Here is a 13,744-nt window from a genome sequence, read left to right as displayed (position 1 = left end):
CTTCCATGTCCAAAAATTTCAGAGCATGAGGCTCCTGGCTGATCCTACGATAGTAAAAATATAATTCATGAAAACATATTACTCCTTGCAAGCTGTTTTACGGTGACTGTTAGTAGGAAAACAACTGTCCTTAGGGACCCTGTTGTATTTTTCCACATTGTTCAGTGTGGTACTGAAATAGTACTGAAAGTACAGATACATGTTAGATCAATTTATGCTGCTTGTAAGGACTTTTCCTTCTGATAATCAAAGAAACAAAGGGGTACAAAAAGCAGTTATGAAAACTCTTTTCTCTGAAGAGTGATTTCCCAAGCAACATTCACCTCCAATTGTTGGAGATACCCTGGAGTCTTGCCGGAGCTGATCACAGCTGAAGTCAAAGGTTTGGCTCTCCTCATTGTGGTTTCCATCTTCAATCCCGTCAACAATTCTGTAAGAAAAAACAGAGTTAAGGGAACAGCTTCCTAAACCGTTTCACAGACATCACATTCACAGATATATTGTGAAAATTACTCATAAAAGGCACATCTTAAAGCAATAGTGAAATTTACAGGATATTAAATTTAGAGAAATCTAAAAAATATTGCTTTACACTTACAACATCTTGTGAGTCACTATAGATTACCTTTTCTATTAGAAGAAGGAATTTGAGGTCAAATATTACTAACTGAAATTTCAAAATTGTTGTGACTTTTGCGGTATATATAACAGGTCCTAACAAAGCTTTTATTGAATATAGTTCAATTTCCATACATACAGTAATCTGTAATCTTCTTCAGCACAGACTAAAGATGATTTCTCTATGCTCTCATCAAGTCTAAATCTCCTAGCATGTAACACGCTCTTATATTAGGCTTAATTAGGCAGAGCCTAAGCCTGAACAATATTTATGACAACATCTCTGTAAAACACAGCCGAAGATACAATAAATACAAATCAAATACATCACAGATTCAATATATCACAGATGAAAGACCTATGTAAATTGAATAGTTCTGTATACATACTATACATATATTCTTATATATATATTTTTATATATATATATATATTCTTGTCCTTCTGTTTCTTCACATGGGCTTAGGGCTTTGTGTCATGCTTTAGTGTTCATGATGCCAGCTGGATTTTATTAAACTGCACTCTAATCTTAATCAGCCTCTGGGAAAAGATGAGGCTCAAATGTGGTGCCTTGGCTATTCTGGACTATACCGTTACCTGCAGCTGAAACCTGAATGATTACTTTGGAATTTGCTATAAAACCTATTTAATGTCATCTGGCCTCACTGCTTCAAAAAGTAAACTTTAAACACTAATATTCCTTTTGTAGAGATTTCTAATTATATCAAATGCTAACATTTCAACTGCCTTCAAAGCACATGGGAAAACTAAACAGGCGTGACTTGGAATTTGTAGCTGCTGTATTCTTTAAAGTGTTTAACGATACAGACTTAAAGGAAAATATATTAGCAAAAATAGCTAGTTCTGGAGTGCTACAAGACAGGCCTCAGTAAAAATGTAGTGAGAAAGATGCTTATTCATAAACAAGCAACTGGAATGTGGAGTAACAATCTAGTGAATAGAAAACACATGGGCTCAAAACTCTCTCCCCTTTAAGAATTAGCTATTACAGTCCTGAATTTTCTCCTGAAGACAGATATCTCAACTCCTAGAAACCAAAAAGTCAGAAAAGTCTAATATGTGACCTCTTCTATCTAGTTGGTCAGGGCCAGAGTACTGTTGCCAATATGGATTTGAGGAGATTCAAATGCATAAATGTTTCCTCCCGGGCATTCTAGGCTTCTTCTTTTTGATGCTCTACTTCAGATGCAGAATGCAAAAAGGGGTTGGGAAGATTAAGACTGTATCCTGGAAGTTATGATGCTGACTTCTATTTCTTCTGTCCAGGACTATTTTAACGTTTTAACCAGTCTCTGTATGTTTTGTCTACTGCCTTCATTATAGTGTCAAAGAAACAAACCTGAAGTGACTGAGAAATTCTTGTTGGCTTGCTCTAGGGAACATGCACAGAAAAAGTTTAAGACAAAGTACATTTTCTTTTGAAAAAGTGAGGTTACTAACCTCCCCACTACATTGACTGGACATTTCAGATCAAAACAGCATCTTACACCCTTACACCACTGTACAACAACAAATAAAAGTGAGGATATTAATTAAAAGATCTTATTTTCTCTTTCATATTTGCTTAAAAATATTTGAAGCTCTCTTTAAAGTGCTTTTAACCAGTCCGTTTCAATGTTCTAATAATATAAACCAATTTGGGGAAATAATATGAAAGTTTTTTAGCTGAAAAAGTCTGCAAACCACATACATCATGAGACAATTTTCTAGCCTATTAGGATTATTCTGGAATTATAAATTGTGAATTGAAATAATAAATAATAACACATGTAACAACACTTGTTTCACATTTGCTCTTACAGCCTTGAGTGCCAATGTCTGGATGCATATGCTCAGAACAACAAGGAGCAAAATTGCAGTTCAGCGGAAAATATGAAAGGTGTCTTTCCCCAGAATTACCATTTGTTATGCAAATAACTGTCTGTCACAGCTGACCTGAACCAGACTCACATGAGATCCAAAGAAGAAATGAGAAAATATCTGTTATGCATTTCAGTTTTGCTCATGTAGAAGCTAGTTTTTCATATATTATTTTTCCTTGTATTGGCAAATACAGGGAAATCAGTTTGTATACTTCTCCTATTTGAAATGTTATTATATTCATCAAATATATGATGAGGGGAAAAGATTGTTATACACTCTTAAATGTATAACTCTTTTTATTGCATCTGTACGGACAGGTGTCTTAGAAATAAATAAATATTGGTCAAGCTATGGTTCTTTCATGTCTACAAAGGAAAGTTTGTGAAAATACCATTCTGCCTATCATGAATAAAGGAAGTTCTTGAACATGTGAAATGCTTAAACTTATAGAAACCGAAACTTGAACTGAATAATCACCTCCTGTTTTTCCTCATATGTCAAAAAAGTGATTTTGATTTTGGTAATGAAAAGAGCCTAAAACTCTTGATTTTATTAACAATTAATGATTATATTGCAAGAATTCAGAACTAAGAAAAAAAAAATCACCTTACAAATAACATATAAGTATTTTTTTTTTAAATTATACGCTTAAAACCACAAAAAGCATTATTCACATTATTATATGACTTTATGTCAGAATTCATGGCAAAACAGATTTTCTCAAATCCATGTTTACTTTGTACATAACTTGTATTGTCAGGTTTTCTTTATCTAATGTAAAAAACTCTAAATATTTTCTAAAATTGCCAGGCAGTAGTTTCCCATTATAGTTCTCCACTCCAGTAATTTTTGTATTTGCACAGCTCTGCCGCCTTATCATCAACTTGCTTCCTAAATTACTATATCTCTGATGGACTGAGTATGCTTCACAGCGTTACTGTGGGAATAAAGATTATTATAGATGGACAAAACGATACTATAAAACCAGACTATTCAAATAGTCATTTTTATAATTGCTCAGTACTTTCCCTTTTTGCTTACAGAAATTCTTTATCTTGCAAAGAAGTCCTAAAGTGTTCAATATTTTCTACAATGAGAGGACTATTCCTTCTCTGTGGGATGAACAAAATATGGACATATTGAAAAAGTATTAACATTTTGAATATCAAAGGTTTTTTTTTTTTATTTTTTTTTTGTTACAGTCATTATATTTCTAATAGAAGTTATGTGATATGGAAGAAAATAACCATTCCTAACTATTACCTTGGGCTCAGGTCTGGTGGGCCACCAGCATTCAGTGCTGAAAGGTGTAACTTAAGGTTTTTCTCCTTCCTTTTGGAATAGTAATGGAGCTCAGTTTCATGTTTGGTTCTTGAGGGGTTTGAACTGCAAGCACGAATGGGTGAATGGAAGGGCACTGTTCCTGAGGCCAACTGCTTCAAGTTCCTCCCCAGGTGGTTTTTATTGCTTCCAGCCTTCTTCTGTTGAGAGCAAGTTGTGCTTCTTGTATGGATTGGTGAAAGGGTGCTGCTCTCTTCTTCTCCTTCATCATCATCTTCTTCATCTTCTACAATTGAAGGGAGTCTTTTCTTTATATTTCCATTTCCCTTGAGCTCTGTCTAAAAAAGCAGATAATAATTACTAAGGTCAAATTCAGAATCTGATGTTGCAGGAATCCTTCTCTCTTCAACTATGGCTATACGTATGTACATGAAAAAGATAACAAATACATTAGCAAGGCTCTCTAGTGCCATAGACAGTAAACTCAATGCAGTATGTCTTAGTACCAAGATCACATGACTAGGTCTTACAAGCCATGTGGCACATATGTACTTGAGTAGATTAATCTTGCTTTACTGAGGTGTACTTCTGAATGTTACTGTCAGACTCCTGGTGTACCAAGGGAAAGAACTGAGGCTGGTAATTCCATTCCACATTTTTGTATGGAGCCATTTGGAATGTGTAAATAGCATTTATAACAGTTCAGTTGAAGCCCAGATATCCTCTGCATCCTTAGTCATTATGACTGAAACATCTGCTGGGACAGTAGGCAAATTTCTCAGTTTATACAAAATCACATTAATGCATGAGTAGTGTGACAACGTCAGCTTCAGAACTGAGTCAACAAAAAGCATAGCTACCTTTATAAAAAAAATAAAATAAAAAATTGCTCTGTGGATGCTTGGTGTTGGACCCAAGACAATTTAAAAATGCAGGCTTGGGGAATTTATCTAAATGTTCTAAGCTCCTATCAGTATCTACCTAAATATTTTACAGCAAAGTTTTAATTTTGCTGTGTAATACTCACTTCCATCAAGTGAAAGTTTTTCTTTTAGTATCCATTGGCAAATAGTGAATTAAACACTTTCAGTCTGAGAGGTATGAAAAGGTACAAATTTAAAACGTCAAAAGACTTGTCTATATTAAAATATTATAACAGCTTTTTTTGTCAACCATAATAGTCATCTGAAGGCTGATATAAAGATCAAATTACACAGGACCTGGCTGTCATGTAGCCTATACTCTACACAGAATGAGTATTATCCATATTCAAGGCTTTGGCTTGAGAAACATTGTATTTAAAATGTGCATGCCATAGTATGATATCCTAGCTCAGCACCTGGAAGAAAAGATCATAATCAATCATAAAATGGACAGTGGCACAACTATCTGCAGGATGCTATTTAAAGACTCATTCTGAAACCAATGAAGTCACTTGGAGTTTTTCCAACTTTGATCTGGCCGTAACTGTGTGCATGTTTCTAAGTCAAGCTTTGCAGATTTAAAATGTGAGCAACATACCTGAGATAGCGTAGACTTGTTCGATAATTTTGATATTACCTGAAACAAACCAAAACACATAACAAATATGTGTATCTGCAAAGTATTGGCTTCCAAGAGCATACAAACATCTTAACCAAAATATTTATATGATACAAGAAAAGAATCTCATAGTAAAAAATGTATTGAAATAAACATAACAATGAACAAATGACACTCCTCAGAAAAAGTTATTGTCAGAAAATAGGTTTTATTCATATATATATATGTGTGTGTGTGTGTGTGTGTGTATAAATATTACCTGCAGAAATAACATTTTTCTTTAATAAAAAGTTGGGTTAAAGCTCCAAACCTGTGAATGAATATGGATGGTTAAGCATATGCCTGGTAAGGTTCAGTGCTACTCTGATGGAATCCCATGCAGGAACAGTGCTCTACTTTGCCCCTATGTCTTTGTAGCTTTAGCTCCTATGCCAGCCTAGTGCATCCATCTAGATGATCAAAGTGTCACATAAGAACCTACTACTCTACTAGGATCTAGAATCTCTACTTTGAATATTTTTCAGTCAGTAATGGGACTGAAGCAAGAAGGACCAATATAATCCCAGGGGATATACATGCTTAACAGCTGTTCAAAGCCGTGCAATTTTATCTTATTGGATACGAAGAGGAATGAAACCAAATAAATAAATAAATAAATATTCATGCAATTTTAATTAACTACTACCCATAATCTCTGCAGGAACTGCCTAATACTGTGGGATACAAATGTCTTGTTGTTTATTTAGATGTCCACAACTTGATCATAGGCAAGTCACTAAGACTGCATGTGATATTTATAGGCATATTGTAGTTCACCAAGCAGAATTTTTAGAATTGATTTTCAGCTTTCATAAGCCTTGTATGTTGATATAAAAAAAAGTTTAACACTCATCAATTTTAAATTAAGAGCTTAGGTTTATTTTTCTCCAAAGAAGTCAAAGAGGCTAAGCTTTTCTTGAAGACATTGTGGCTTCCCAAATACACAGATGTTAGGTACAGTTTTGGAAAAAAAAATCTCTGCAATTGCTCATACAAGTGAAGGCGTTTGTGCTGCTATAACATATGACTACATATTTAATTTTGCGTAAGCAGAAATCCTACTCCTCAACTGCCAAGTCAGTAGCAGGTGTATCAATAAATTTAGCAATAACACTCTAATAACTGCCAAACAGAAAAACTGCAATAACTAGGCTATGTAAATAAAATAACTGCTGTGCTCTTCCTGAGTTAGAAAAAGTGCTACTTGATATTAGCTGAGAAGCAGGCCTCAGATACTGCCATCTCCCAACCTGCACTGTAATCTATACCATTTGAAGAAAGATTGTTTCCTTCAAGATTCATGAGAACAGTAAACTGGAAGAGTATTAATATGTTAAAGTTAAAAATATATATATAAAAAAATCAGACTTAGGAAGTACTAATGGCCCACTTTGCACATATGTTCACGTGGATTAATTTACAATTCTGCCCAGACCTTTGGGGCCTCGGTTTGTTTGGCATCTAGGCACAGGTGCAGTATGAATGTTAAATAGCAGCCTTAATTAAAACTCCAAGCCAATCCCAAATATTAGCAGCTTAACAAAAAAGATCTTAGAAAGTATGAATTTGCCTTCTCAAGAGTTTAGAAGGGACTTTTCACTTGTACTTTGTAATGTGGGTGAAGATCTCTCCTAACTTGACTTTTTTTTTTCTTTTTTTTTTTTTTTTCTTCTGAGCAGAACTGTTAATTCTGATTTTTGTGACTTGGAAATAGACACAAAGAAATTACTATATGGCTGACTCCTGGTGTTCTGCTGGTGTTGAAACAGACCTGCTGGGGTCTTTCATCTGGGCTTTCACCTCCAACACTGTATTAATGCACTACAACCACATTTATTGCTTGTGCATCATATCATGTGCAAGTAAAAATAGGCTCCTGGACTTTACATCCTAGTAGTTGAAAGTTGATGAAACTAATTTAACTGTGACCAGGCACAACCCTCGAGAGTTAGGCTTTTAAAACTCTACCAGTAACTCCCTTCTCTTTCCCTTCCTGCAAAAAAATTGTTCTGTAAGAGAAAAAGTGAAGATCATCAGAAGAACATAGAAAACAAACAAACAAACAAACAAACAAACAAAAACCAGCAGGCAGTAAAAGGCAGTAAATTGAAAGACTTCACCATTCACATAGCTTTATATCTGTAAATACATTGTAGAGTATATATATAATTATGTATATACTCTATATATACATATGTATATATATGTATATATACTCTCTAGTATATAATTATGAGGAATTGTCTGTTAAAACTTTTTCTTTAGGGTAACGCACTTGTGTACCTTGTTTAGGTGTACCTTGTTTAAAATGCATATTATTATTTAATGTAAAAAGAAAGAGGATGAAAAATAGCTCATATTCTTATCTTTTACGAAGAACTGAAACTGTTAAAGAGTAAAGGCAGCTGAAATAAAAACACAAGCATTTTTCCTATTATGTGCAAGGAAAAAAAAAAAGACCAATGTTCAATGTTAACATGAGCTGTGTGAAATACCCTAAGGGTCTAATTCAATTTTTAATTTCAGCTCTGGTGTCTTGCAAAACCAGTTATTAAAGTTAATTTCAAAAGATAAAACTATAATAGATCATGCACCACAAGCAGAATTGTAACAAATTCTTCCATGTACATAGTCTGAAATCTATGGTCTTGTACTTGTTTAATATGTTAATATAGACAGCTTAAAGATTTAGTAGTCTTTATAATTGCTTATTACAAGCAGAAAAAGAGCATTTTCACAGCTGCAAACACTAGTGGTTTGCTGTCAAAAGCCAGTGATCTAAAGGTTTTTCCAGGGTCAAGAGACAGTAGTCTTTAATAGAAGAATCTCTATGGGGACATGTAGTCAAACCAAGTAGTTAGCTATACAACAATTCAAGATGAATTCAAATTATAAAGCCCTAAAACCAGAAATATAGAGATGCGGCTAAATTTGGTGTTAATGTATTAAATGTCCATGTAAGTAATTTTGTATTTTGGTTGCTCAGAAGAGTATTATCAGCTTTTACTGCCTTGATTCTTATTGCCTTCATGAGAAGGAGGAACAAAATAGAAATGTAATTTTACTGATTTGCTTGCAAGACTTGAGTCCTAAACCATTTGAATAATGCTTTGTATCTGAGGGGTCAAAAGGATAAAATACATTTTCAGGAAAGGATTTGAAATTGAACTAGAATACTAATGTTCTTAGTCAGCATTTGGAAGCAGAAAAAAACAAACACAAACACAAACACATTTAGAAGCATTGACAATATGGGGGGTGGAGGGGTAGAACACATGCCATATGTTCTATTCCTTGGAAACTTACTGTATGGCAATGGAAAAGATACAAATACATAATAAGGGATTAACATACCACTGAAAAGCCTAATGCCTCACATGTGTTCAGGCCTCAGTTCTCCATAATCAGGAAATTTTTCAATGAACTATCACAGATCCTTTAAATCACAAGAGTTAGTGTCTCTTAAAGGATCTCTTAGGTTAAATATGATGTTTTTATATCTACATTTACTGTGAAACTCAACACTCCTCCCTATCTCCTTTTTTAATAATAGTTTCTAGAGTTACTTCATCAGATTTTTCCTGTATTTTTCTCAGATTCCTTCTTATCTCTTTTCCTTGCTTAATGGAAATATAAAGATGACATGTTTTTGTGGAAGCAGATGTTTTCAGCATTCTCTGATCCTACTTACAGCACAGAATGTATACTGAATTAAAAGCAAAAGTTGAACAACAGATCTGCCAACAGTACTTTATTCTATGTGACCAAATACTGTGAATTGCTATGAGCTCTTCAGTCTTCTGTTAAGTCCTTATCCTAAATCATTCATATATTTTGAACAAATTATAATAGCCTGTGAAGCTAGCCCAAGATTTTAATAACAGACTGTTAATGGTTAGCTTTTGATAAGTCTTTTTTTTGAAAAAGCATACTTAATTGCATTCCAATTTCTCACATGAGCTTTCTATATTTAGCAGAATTTGTTAGAATTTCAATTTTCATATATTTCTTTAAAACTTGGAGGTTAATTTCACTTCAGTCATTAGCAAAAATATTTAAAGATACTTTGATTGGCAGGATCTACTCTGTTTCTTGTTCAAAATATAAAATCTGTCACTGACACAAAAAGTAACCTCTTTATCTCCTGCCCCAAATCAAGAATTGAGTAGACAGTAAATGTGGTTGGTATAATTTGTCATTTTTTACTTCTATATTCATACCTCCCTCTCCCCCCTCCCCAAAACAGGGATAAGAAAGTAGTATCCCACTCTGCTCTGATACACGTCTTTCATAGCAAACCATGTGCTAATTTAAACAAACAAAACAAAAACACCACCACCACCACCACAACAACCAAAAAAAACTACAACAAAAATTCACACAACAAAATCAGGAAGAGACTGTTAATAAGGCCAGATGAAGACAAAAGGAAGAACTGTTAAAATGGACAATAGACCTGGCACTGCTTGTACATTGTTCTGGCAGGCTGCACTTCTGGAAAAGCTTACAGATTACTGCAGACAAAAGATACAGTGGAGAAAAATTTTCAATATTCCTACTGCTAGATTACATGCATGTAAAGATTTACATAATATCAATAGAAATTACAATGAATGCTAACATCTTTCAGAGCAATAAAACTCAAAAAACTTCCTCTTCTTTAAAACAGTCAGGTATATGCCTAGCCTCATTCAACTTGAAGAGTCCAGACAGACTCATAAATGTTTGCAGGACTGGTTCTATGGATCTATCTGATTAGACTCAAGGTCAGGTTGTAGAAATTGTGAAAGTGTTGATTCTAAGTTCCCAAAGTTATTTTTATGTTTAAATAAAACTTCATACTACTTATAAAAACAAGTGTATCTAACTTCAGGCAGGCTCTTAAAAAGCAAAGATGAAGACAATACAGTGGATCTTGAAAAATATTCTCCTAACAATTTTTTTTTTAACCTACCAACCGCCTATTTCCAAACACCCCCAAAGCTGCCCAGCTGTTTTGGCAGTCCAGATCAGTGGGATGAGTGCTGAGGACAGCAACATATCTGGGGAGAGCTTTTAAGAAAGCTCAGAGTTGTCTGGCTTTCAGGGTCAACCTTACAAAGAGTAAGGCAGGGACAGGTGTAATCTTTTTAATTATTTTAAAACCTTTTCTTTTTTTTTTTATCCTCAGAAACTTTTCTCTTTAATAATGAATATTTAACTTTTTGGAAGGTTGTTTGTTGATTACGTTAACCTCTAGTCAATTCTCCCAGAAGGTTTAAAAGGGCAAGAAGTCATGTCCTGGCATATAAAGAAATCAGCAGAAGTCCAAGTATATAAATTTGTTAAGTAAGAGAGCGACCATAATTTCCTTCCCTTGAGATGCAACTTGTGTTTCATATGGACCCATAATACAGAAAAGAGTGTGTAGTATTTTAGAACTCTTGGCAGCTTTATTAATCATGAATTTCTAAATAGCTTAGAAACTAAGATAACGTAGACATTGAAGAAGTAAAAAACAAAAAAACAAACAAAAAAACAACAAAAAACAACTTCAGTTTTCAAAGAAAAAAACAAAACAAAACAAAACAAAAGGAAAAGTAGGGTAAGTGACTTAATACCTGAGTTCTGTAGATTTGCTGAACATGACTCACAAAATATTACAGCCTTTCTTTCTCTGTTCTGTGTTAAGGGGAGCTCTGGAGAATGGCTATGTAAAATCTTTAACTGTTGGAAAACCATGATTTAACACACTTCTTCACATTGTACAGGATTGCTAGTTATCTAATCGTGACAATATCAAACCCATTAAAACAATTTGTATCTTCAGGTTAGGATAAATTTGTTTATTTAATTTTATTCGATTTATTTTTTCTGAGCAAAAACTTATTTGGTCTATCTATCTTTATAAGTGTGTTGAAAAGAAAAACATAAGGACGTTTGAACAGCTTTGTGGAAATTTTATTAACCCTGAATCTCATTACGTTCCTGTCCAACACCAAAAACTGATGTCTGTGGTCTTTCAAGACTCCAGTGATTTCCAGTGCATCTCCACTGACCCTATATACCCATTAGACTCCTCACATTCTTGCCAATGCTAGCTTTCTGCCATATAAACTAGTCATTCTGCCTGTAAATTTCACAATAAATAGCCTGGAAACAAGAATAAGAGTCTGGGCTTCAGCCTTAAGCCCACTTAGCTGACTGCTTCATGCAGTCACAACCCACAGGGGAGAAAGGATAGCTCAGGAGAACAAAACAAAATCCAGCAGAAATTTGATTAAAAATGTGTTTGGCCTGAAAATAAGATCAATTCCAATACTATTTCTGGCACCACCTACAAAACAGTAGTTTCATAGTATAAGGCTCTGCAGAAAGGTTCCAAAGCAAAAGCTTCCCAAGAAAAGGATCCACCTATGTCTTTACTATTTCTAATGGATTGCATAATCTCTGCAACTATAAATATGAAGACTATAAATCTATACAGATCTGTCAAATAAGCCTAGAAACAATTCTAGAGTTAACATAGATATGATTTCAGACAGGGCAGAAGAAACAGCCAGTGACCAAAACCAAAGCTGACTAATTAGTAGCACAGTACTTTGCAACCAAAAGGATTCACTCATTCCCTTTTACTCTATGTACGTGTTGTCATTCTATAAGCGATAACACTTAAGTAATCAGTAAGCTTTGCTATTTAGATCAAACATAGAACCTAGTAATCAAAATCTACATCCATAAATTCTGCTTAGGGTTTAGATTGGTATTCTGCTGGGTTGTAGTGTTCCTACTGGGACTGAGACTTTTAAATAGTTCATAAATCTGTCTTTTATGTACTTTGGAGGTAACCTTCATTCTCTACATACAGCAGTATCTCCAAAAGAACAGTATCACCTTAAGATGTTAATGCAGTTCTTGCTCAGGTTACTGCATGCAATAAATTAATGCTTTTCATAGAAATACCACAGGACACAACAGACTACAAAAAAAAAAAAAAAGTCAATACTCAACTATCATCTCGTACATGTCATTCATCATTCCACAAAAACGAGGAAAATATGTCAATTGCTCATTTGAAAATAAAACATATCAGGTGATTTTTCAGATCCATTCACAGAATAGGCTTACCTGAGAAGGTATGAAATAGCAATGGACACAGGGAACATCCAACATATAGTTGTAATATAAAATAAATAAACTGTAAAATAAACCTTTGTTTTCTGCTAAATTTATTTCTACTCTTTTCCTAATCCCCCAGCATGATCATCAATGGAGCCTACCCCTGAATACTTACTATATAGGCAGTACTGCACTGTGTATACTATACTGTATATATGCATATACTGTAGTTATATATTTCTTAGTGTAGTCATTAAAAATGATCTATACGGATCTATATGATTTAGGTAGGAGCTGCACTTTCAGCAGGACTCTAGTTACACTTGCGTAGGTAGTTTCTGTAGCTCTGGTTTTACTAAGTGAAAGTATAGATTAAAAAAAAAATCCAATATTTATTTTTATAACAGTAAAATTTTAGATCACATTTGTACATAAATGATTGCTTTTTCATTTTTGTATCTTTTCATATCTTTGAGCAGAGCAGTGTGTGCAGCTGATCTTCAGAGGTTCCTTTCCTCATCTATTATACAAATCTATGATCTTTAAAATTTACACTAAAAATGCTACCAGCTGAATAAAATTGAGAATGGATGCTTGTCTCCATAAGAATGCCTACCTGACACATAAGTTGCACTGATTATATACAGTTTGCTCAAAGACTAGATCATATTTAATTTCACACATTTCTGTCTTATAGGAACTTTTCCATACAAGCCTTCCTGTCATGCTCATTATATCCCTACATAGTCTGCACCTTCAGGACACGTTCTTATAAAAAAAAAATTGCAGTATTTTCCTTTCCTTCATAAATTAGTCTTAACTAAATTATAAAAATATAGGTTACTGTAAGATTCCTTCAGAATTTGAGGCTATTTTCTGGTTGTTGCTAGATCAATGTAAAATAAAAGCAACTATGGGAAAAAAGCAAACAAACAAACAAACAAACTCAAAGCAAACCAACCAACCAAATAAAATCATACCGGTGTAAGATATAAGACACTTTAAGATTGCTTTTCCCCGTTTTTTCCTGTGTAGAAATATCATGCAGAAAAATTATAAAAGTTAGCATTATCATATTGTCTTAAGGCATAGTGAAGCATATTAGAAAAAGTGTTGTCATCTAGCATGGCTTTGTAACTAAAATAGAAATATGGTTAACTTCCAAATCAATACTCTTTGAAAGACAGGAGCATTTCCTGGCTAAAACTCTGTTTGACACTGTTTTATACTCGCTTCATACCACTGTCTAAAAACATCAATAAGCTGCTTTTCTAGCGTGGAT

The 13,744-nt window shown here is 33.9% G+C and overlaps 1 protein-coding gene across 1 annotated transcript in view; it reads right to left on the bottom strand.

The window, feature by feature from the left end:
- The window catches only part of KCNH8 (potassium voltage-gated channel subfamily H member 8), a 192,345-nt gene that overhangs the window by 14,084 nt on the left and 164,517 nt on the right, over positions 1–13,744 (bottom strand). Inside the window, exons 12-14 of the mRNA XM_080582696.1 lie at positions 5,305–5,343; positions 3,766–4,121; positions 324–430 (exon numbers count right to left, since the gene is read on the bottom strand). Of these exons, the coding sequence (XP_080438822.1) occupies positions 324–430; positions 3,766–4,121; positions 5,305–5,343 (502 nt within the window). The remainder of the gene's footprint in view (positions 1–323; positions 431–3,765; positions 4,122–5,304; positions 5,344–13,744) is intronic.

Source organism: Anser brachyrhynchus (genome assembly GCF_964034855.1).
Source record: "Anser brachyrhynchus genome assembly, chromosome: 2".
In the NCBI taxonomy this organism is placed as follows: domain Eukaryota; kingdom Metazoa; phylum Chordata; class Aves; order Anseriformes; family Anatidae; genus Anser; species Anser brachyrhynchus.
The sequence above is the reverse complement of the archived record's forward strand: the minus strand, read 5'-3'. Positions and strand labels throughout refer to the sequence as shown.